This window comes from Gorilla gorilla, chromosome 15, assembly GCF_029281585.2.
Source record: "Gorilla gorilla gorilla isolate KB3781 chromosome 15, NHGRI_mGorGor1-v2.1_pri, whole genome shotgun sequence".
Taxonomy (NCBI): Eukaryota; Metazoa; Chordata; class Mammalia; order Primates; family Hominidae; genus Gorilla; species Gorilla gorilla.
In genome coordinates this window covers 33,337,931-33,346,200 of record NC_073239.2, presented here as the reverse complement: position 1 = coordinate 33,346,200, position 8,270 = coordinate 33,337,931, and the positions used below count along the sequence as shown (strand labels likewise).

Sequence of the window (8,270 nt, the reverse complement as noted above, 5' to 3'; positions counted from 1 at the left end):
GGTAGTTCTGAATGTTAGATATTTTTTCCCCATGGGGTCAAAAGGTACCTAAGTATATGACTGTGAGCAGAAAAATAGAGACAGAAGTCAGGTGTTGTCAGTTTTCAATTTTCATTTGTGTGTGAATTTTTAATGTAAATGTGGGTGGGGAAGTAAAGCATTAATGCAAGTCAAAATGTTTCAGTGAACATTTCAGTGGTTCAACTTTATAATAATTTCAGCAAACTTATTAAATTTTTCTGGACACACACACACAAAAAACAAGGTGACCAAGAAATTGAGTCAAGGAGGGAATCTTATCTCTGAGTCTCTTGCTGCCCTTAGCCCAAAACACACAATACTTTTCAATATCTTATGACATACTTTCTTTTCATATTTCAACTTTATTTAAAATATGAGGTTTTATGTCCAGAAGGGAGGGTAGTTACTCATGGAAGGCGAAGTGAGGCACAGTACTATTGGGTTGCGGGCCAAGTACACAGGGTTGCACTGTGAAGGAACTGAGGAGGCTCTGGGAGGGCCTGGTGACAATGGATTTGGGGAGATCCACATAGGAAATTTTCATTTCCTCCCCAGGTTAGCTATTCAGTGGGTGGATTATTCAGTCTTTTTAGCAAGGTCACTGCTCCTTAGCAACATCAACAAAAGTGCCAAAGCTGAGGACACAGAGAATACCATCATTGTCTTTTGTTTCTCTTTATGCCTGGATGGGGAAAGGAATGGAAACTAATAGCAGAAAATGAAACATTTCTGATGTTATCCCTTGCCATGAAGAATCACGGGCTTGTGTAGACACCTCTTTCTTTTCTTTTTTTTTTTTTTTGAGGGTCTCACTGTCACCAAGCTGGAGTGCAGTGGTGCGATCATAGCTCAGTAACCTCCAGCTCCTGGGCTCAAGCGATCCTCCTGTCTCAGCTTCCCGAGTAGCTGGGACTACAGATGTGTGCAACCATGCCCAGCTAATTTTTAAAGTTTTTGTAGAGACAGGGTCCCACTGTGTTGCTCAGACTGGTCTCGAACTCCGGGACTCAAGCAACGCTCCTGCCTCAGCCTCCCAAAGTGTTGCGATTACAGGTATGAACCACCACACCCAGCAGAGACCTGTTTCCTAGCCTAGGAATGGGATGTGATCAGGAGGCCTGAGTTTAAGTCCCATCTTGAGCTGCACTAACAAATTCTATGACCCTGCTAGAGTCATTTCTCACCTCTGGACCTGTGTTCTCATCTGCAAAGGAGCCAGGAACCAATGACGTCTGAAGAGAAGCCTTTTCATGTCTGATTCTATGATCTGCAAACTGCAAAGATCCCAGCAGGCTCCAGAAAAACCCAGCAGTTAGAAACAAGGGAATGTGGGTGTTAGATGGAAAACTGAGGAGCTAGGGCTCATGATGAAATGGTTTTCTACATTCACAAAGAAAAACAAACCAACAAAAAACAGGACGGAGGCTATGGGACAGGGAGGTGTAGGAAGATACCTGCAGTCTGGATGAGAGGAATGGGCAACAGTGTCCCTGCTGGGTTGCCTCAAGGACCCAAGCCTATGACCCTGGTAGTGTTTTCTCTTACGGCACCTCCCAGTCCACGGCTGACATGTTATATTCCAAATTGCTCCTGTTCATATAGTCATCAGCCGTCAGAGGAGTTTCCACTACAATGCCTAATGCGTAACACATTAATAGGGTGGCTGAAGATTCCGCTAAACTCCTAGCGTTCCCCGTGTCAGATTAGACTGCACCCGCTGGGAGAAAGCAGTGGATGCAGCTCTGTCCCCGCACACTCAGCTTTGCTTACTGAGGGTGTGAGAAATACAGATGGAAGTTTTGGAAGAGCAGTGCAAGACGGAAAGGGCATACTGCCTAATCTTGGTTGGTTTGCAGATGGTGGGGTTTGTGGTAGTGCCGGATCAACTCAACCCAAGGTGAGGAAAAGCCAGGGGGTTGGGAAAATCTCAGTGCTGAAGTCCTGGGAGAGGAGTACACACCAAAGGCATCAGGGCAAGGAATCTCTCCAGAGAGCCGCGAAAGCACCAGGCACTCAGAAGCCACTCAAGAAATATTAGTTTCTTCCCTATTTTACAAGGCTTGGTAGCACTGATAGTTTTGTGTCAGGTTCCAAGGAGACACCCATTATTTGTGTGCATAAGAAAGTAGCTCAGCCAGACCCAGCCTTGAGGCAGTGGGGCAACTAACAGCTTACCGAAGCCCTGGGGCAGCTTGATATGGGAATAATCAAGACCAAAATGTTGTTCTATAAAGCTGAGATTGGGGAGAGTGAGCCAGGGTACTTCTGAGAGAGGTTAGGGAACAGGATTATCATTAGCATTCTGCCCACAGAGTTGGCACTTACCCAGTAACATCAGGATTCCTAGAAAAGGCCCAAGCACAGACCCTCTAGCAGGTGTCCTAGTCATGGACCCAACCCAGTGGCAACATTAGGGGGTTTGCCTCTTCAAGGCCAGTGGGGGAAGAGGGAGGGAGGTGGCACACCAACAGGTGTGGAGCGCTGGCTAGGGCCAGGAGAGAATTCCAATGTATGGAAAGGCTAGAGTGTAAGTAGGAAGGTGAGGGGGGTCCCGTGCTGATCCTGCATAGATGGGACACTGACACAGGAGACAGCAGCAAACTCCTTTGAGTCACAGATGAAGCTCGGCGGCCCCGTCTTCTCCAAGCCAGTCCAGGAGATTGGCAGGATGGGAAGGCAGAGCACAATCAGAAACTATGATCTTTTCCTAATAAGAGATTATAGCAAGGTTTTTTATTTTGTTTTTAAAGAGGAAAAAAAATATAACATCATGGTTACACAGAGGCTCTGGAGATTCCCTGGATTCACAATCCTACTTCTGCCATTTACTAGCTGTGCAATCTTGAACAAATTTCTGAGCTTCTCTGAGCCTGTTTCCTCACCTCTAAAACAGAGATAATGATAATGTTCTACTTATAGGGTTGTTTTGGGCATGCATGCAAACAAAACAGATTTTATGATCGAGTCATAGTTCTGGAAAGAAAGAAAAACCCAGATTTGAGCACACAAGTGTTAAGTAAATGTGAGCCCTCACTATTGTTCATACAACATGGCAGTGACACACATACATTGGACAAGAGATTATTACACACTGAGCCTCCACCCAGTCTCCCTATTATCCTCCCATGGGCTCCTAATTGATGACTAAACAGTGCATTGCTGGGTGGCTTCCAGTAGTTTCTTTCTTCACTTTGCTGCAACTTTGAACTGAAGGTGATCCACATGGTGCATGACATTCTTCCTGTTTTCTTCACAAGACAACGATGATGTTTAAATGGGCATTTGTTTGCGGAATGACTTGGAGAGTTCCTCTCTTTCAGCCATCTTTTCTCAAAGACTAAGGCTGTGGACAGGAGGGGCATGGTAACAAGCCAACAAGCCCCATACTCTATTCTTTTTTTTTATTTTTTGAGACGGAGTCTCACTCTGTCACCCAGGCTGGAGTGCAGTGGTGCAATATCAGCTCACTGCAACCTCTGTCTCCCGGTTAAAGTGATTCTCCTGCCTCAGCCTCATGAGTAGCTGGGACTACAGGCATGAATCACCATGCCCGGCTAATTTTTGTCTTTTTAGTAGAGACAGGGTTTCAGTATGTTGGCCAGGCTGGTCTTGAACTCCTGACCTCAAATGATCCACCTGCCTCAGCCTCCCAAAGTGCTGGGATTACAGGCATGAACTACCGCCCCTGCCCCCACACTCTATTCTGAATGCATGTATGGGCACACGTGCATGCCCGTCCCCTTTCACTCAGTGATAAGGAAGAAGGGGAACCAGAAATTTCTCTTTGAGAAATTAGTAACAGAAATGGGTGTGGGGAGCTGGTTACCTGGGAGATCCTTGTTCATTTGTAACATCAGGAACTGCTTCTTTTCCTCCTTCTCTCTTCTAGAAGACTGTCAAGGAGCCCGAGTGAGGGAAGCAGACCAACCATGGTCTTGGAGAAAAGAAAATAGGGTTTCCATCCCTTCTGGAGGGAGAAGGAATAGCAGAGATGAACATGAATGAAGAAGGAAACAAATGGAAATAAACAAAATGAAGGTAAATACCCTATATGTTAAAAGAAAAAAATACCCTATATGTTAAAAGAAAAAAGAAAAGAGAAGGGAGAGACACAAGGAAAGAAAGAGAGAAGCAAAGAGGTTAGGAATAGGGAAAGAGAAAAGGAAAAACAGCAACCAGCAGAGGAATCACTCCCCTGTTAAGGTTAACCAGGAGGAGAGGCTTATATAAGGCATGAATATGAGTGGGTATGAGAGTCCAGCTTTCCCGCTGCACTTGCTCTGGTTATGGAGCAGACTGCCATCTTCTGGTGCCATTTACTATTCAAGTTGCTTTGGTGTTTTTTTGTTTTTGTTTTTGTTACAACCAAGTGAATTGATTGAAATGCTTTGATTCTTCATTTGAAATGTTTCTATTCCATATACCCATTATCTTTTATCCTCACAAAGGCCCTTAACATTGTTTCCTTTAATCTTTGGGGTTCTTAAGCATCATTTTCACCAACAGAGATGTACCTACCCACAGTTGTCTCAGAGCATGGAGGCTGAAAGTCTGTGAGGGCAAGAGCGAAATGGAGCAGAGGATAGGCTGTGGTTTGGAAGCGGCTCTGGAATACGCTGGGGTGGCGGTGGGGCTGAAGGTTGGTTATGGGATGCTTCCTGGGCTCCGGTACATCTGTGCCAAAAACTGGAGGACCCATCCTCGGCTCCAGCCAGACGCTTGGGGTGCTATGTATTCTGAACCATAGCACTAGGTTGGAAAATGTGGCTTCTAATCTATACTCTGCCATGTACAGATCACAAAATATCATACAAGGAGCCTTAAAAGATCATCTAACCTAAATCCAGTTTCCCAAGGAAAACACTGGGGCACAAAGAGGTGAGAGGTAACTTGCCCAAAGTTATATAGCTAGTCAGGGACTTCCTCTTCGGAGACAAAGGAAATCAGAATAGTGATTCTTCTGATTCACCGTCCCTCGACAAACAGTCCATAAAGTGCTTGGAGGTTATTAAAAGGCACCCCAGAAAAGTAAGGCTGGCATTTTCCCGGAAGCCCCTGAGTGTACAACCCCTGAGGCTCAGTATTTGGCTATAAAAACAGGTCTGGAGTTGCTTTGGCCTCCGTTTTAATCCCTAAAGCTGCCTGGAGGCTGGAGCTCTGATGGCTACCTGTCATCACTCCCCAGCCAGTCCGCGGACACCGCAGCCAGGAACTGTCAGAGGTGACAAGGGAATCCCGTCATAATGCCAAGGACCAAGGAGCAGTGGCCAGGTTCCTGGGATTAAGCAAGGCAATTATGGCTGAGTTAAAGCTAGGATGGGTAGGACAGGGGGATCTGAGGTGGAAAAGGACGGTAAGAAGAGGGAATGCGCCAGCAATGTAAATGCCTTCGACTGGGTGGGCTACTTCACATCATACCTCCTCCATCTCCAAAAGGTTCTTAACCTTCTTCAACCGCCTAGGCCTGATGGACCTCCTCCCTTTCTCCCAGGGCCCACTCACTGAAGGGAAGGCCATCATCATCCCCATTCTTTTCCTTTTTTTATAATCCCTCCGGTGCCGTTTCGGGTCTCCTTCCTCCTATATTCTGAGTTCCCTCCATTCACATCCAACCAGCTTTTAACACCCGGATCTCCCGGAGCTTCTTTGGTTCCGCTCACTCCCCCCGCCCCCACGCCCCCACGCCCCCACGCCCCTGATTTCCCCACCCTTTTCGCCCTCCCCGGCTTGACTCCCTTGGACCGCTCCCGCCAATCCTGGTCTCTCCTACTCCTCCCCGCCACATCGGCTCGCCCCGCCCCCAGGTGCCTTTGGTGTTTTCCGCCGTCGGCCGCAGGCGCCTCGTCTCAGATAAAGTGGATCCAGCCCTGCGGCTCCGGGGCTCCGCCACTGCCCGGGTGCTCGGGCCCACGTAGAGCATAGTCACGGCCGCCGTTGTTGTCCCAGAACTCGTGACCTGTCACACGGTAGCGCAAGGCGAAGAGCAGGGCGCCCCCAATCGGCGGCGCGGGCAGGCGGAAGGCGAAGCGGTCGGCGCGCGGCGGGGGCGGGGCCGGACCGGCGTAGGCGGCTGGCGCCTCGCGTTGGCTCCGCCAGCCGTCGGCGCTCCAGCGCACGCTCACGCGCTTCTCGTAGGCCAGGTCCAGCACGCGCGCGCTCCCGGCCACGCCCAGCGGGCCCGCCTCGGCGCGTTCCAGGCAGATGCGCTGCGCCTGCAAGCGGGCGGCGAAGCCGGGCTCGCTGGCCGGCTCCAGGGCGGCGCGCGCCTCCTGGGGGAAAGAAGAAGCGGGAGGAGGGAGCCCAGGGCGGAGAGAGGGGAGAGACAGGGGGCGGTGTCAGAGCAAGGCACTAGACCAATCAGAGGCCGACCCCGGCGTCCAGGCCGGCAGAGTGCGGCCCAGCTGCCAGGGTGGCCTAGAGCCACTCGCAGATGGGGTCCCCAAAAGGGATGGGCAGGCGCAAGCCCAGGGATGGGATGGAGATGGGTGCTCTTTGGCAAATCCACTCCCAGAAGCCCGCTGCGGCCGACTGGAGGAGGTCCCCAGGAGGGGAGGTGCCCCCGCCGCCTACCTGGAGGCCGCGGGCGCGGGGCTGGCAGGGCGCGAAGTGGCGGAGGGCGTCCCTCTGCAATTGGATCTGCACGTGGCGGGGCACCCGGGGCGGCTCACCGGGACGGAAGCGGCGCACGGCAGCCAGCTCCAATCCCAGTGCGTCGGCGAAACGCACTCTCTTGCGGGTGTCTGGGCTACGGCTGCGGGGCGCCTGGGCCCCGCCGCCTCCGGCTGGTGCAGAGCGGGCCCGACGGCCCCGACTCGGTGCGTGAGCGCGGGATCGGGCCCCGAACCGCGTCCCGCCCTCGCCTGGCTCCTCCTCCGGCTCCTCCTCGAGGCTGGGCCGCTGGCTACGGTAGTAGGCGCGCTCCGTTAGCGCGGCGATGAAGCTCAGGTTGCGGGGAATGTCGGTGCCCGGGGGCCGCTCACGGGACATGGCAGCCCCTTCCCTGGCGGGGCCAGCTCGCAGCGCCACCGCGCTCCCCTCTCTTCCTCTCTCCCGCCCGCCACGCGTCAGCGCAGAAGTCGCTGGGTCCGCTTCAGCAGCCCATCGCTGCTGTGTATTCTCCTTGCAGTCACCTCCAGGATCCTCCACCTCCCGTTGCTTTGCCTCTCCTCTGTGACCACCCTTCCCTCCCTCTGGCCGTCAGCTTCCAGGGTCTTAGACTATCACATCCTGCCTCCTGCTAGCGGTCTGCTCTGAGCGTGCGCTCAATGGCACTCACCCTCCGGTTCCAAGGCCCTCACGGCCCGGGCGCCCCCGCCCACAGCCCTCTGACAGGTGGCTCCGCTTGTCTTCGCTGCTGCACCAGGGGGCGGGGACTCCACCTTTTCGGTCCCGAGTGAAGCTACTCAACCTTTTTAAAAAAACATCCACGGACTGGACGCGATGGCTCATGCCTCAAATCCCAGCACTTTGGGAGGCCGAGGTGGGAGGATCGCTTGAAGCCTGGAGTTCAAGACCAGCCTGGGCGTCATAGTGAGACCCCTAATCCCTACAATAATAATAATAATAAAATGTAAAAAGTCCTCAACTTTTCCGGCACTGCACAGGAAAGGTTAACGCCGGGAAGAAAGAATAACCTTTCATTTTCTTGCAGGGGAAGGTTTAAAACGCCCAGCATGTGACTTTATCTTTGGGGTTCACTGTTTTCTTTTCTGAAACCTAGGCTCCTGGTTTGGGCAGGGGGTGGCGGTGGGTGCAAAGAAGGAAAGGTCATGAAAGCTAGGTAGAGTCTTTCAAATAGAAGGTGAGAATATGGCACCCGAACTGAGAACTGCGGGAAGACCTAGCTTCTAGTGACCTTGAGCAAGCAAGGCATAACTTCTCTGGAGTCAGTGTTCTCGTGTGTATTTGTGTGTGTGTGTGTGTGTGATGGAGTCTCGCTCTGTCGCCCAGGCTGGAGTGCAGTGGCGTGATCTCGGCTCACTGCAACTTCTGCCTCCCGGGTTCAAGCGGTTCTCCTGCCTCAGCCTCCTGAGTAGCTGGGATTACAGGCGTCCACCACCATGCCTGGCTAATTTTTGTATTTTTAGTAGACACGGGGTTTCACCATCTTGGCCAGGCTGGTCTTGAACTCCTGATCTCAGGTGATCTGCCCGCCTCGGCCTCCCAAAGTGCTGGGATTACAGGTGTGAGCCACCTCTGAACTCAGAGCCATACTCTGAACTCAGTGTTCTTATCTGTAAAAAAGTGGT

At 51.8% G+C, this 8,270-nt stretch overlaps 1 protein-coding gene across 6 annotated transcripts; it reads right to left on the bottom strand.

The window, feature by feature from the left end:
* Positions 1-803: 803 nt before the first annotated feature.
* Positions 804-7,433, bottom strand: PPP1R3E (protein phosphatase 1 regulatory subunit 3E). Of its 6 annotated transcripts, none has more exons than XM_063697788.1 (5): positions 6,592-7,433; positions 5,826-6,290; positions 4,540-5,292; positions 3,848-3,985; positions 804-2,728 (listed from the first exon to the last, which is right to left on the bottom strand). In XM_063697788.1, exons 1-2 carry the CDS (start codon positions 7,006-7,008, stop codon positions 5,868-5,870), a joined length of 840 nt encoding a protein of 279 aa, XP_063553858.1. In that variant the 5' UTR covers positions 7,009-7,433; the 3' UTR covers positions 804-2,728; positions 3,848-3,985; positions 4,540-5,292; positions 5,826-5,867. The 6 variants fall into 6 exon arrangements, with proteins under 6 accessions (XP_063553858.1, XP_063553857.1, XP_063553853.1 ...); XM_063697787.1 differs by having other exon boundaries at positions 3,848-4,803; positions 5,190-5,292; XM_063697783.1 differs by having other exon boundaries at positions 3,848-3,988; positions 4,540-6,290.
* Positions 7,434-8,270: the final 837 nt, after the last annotated feature.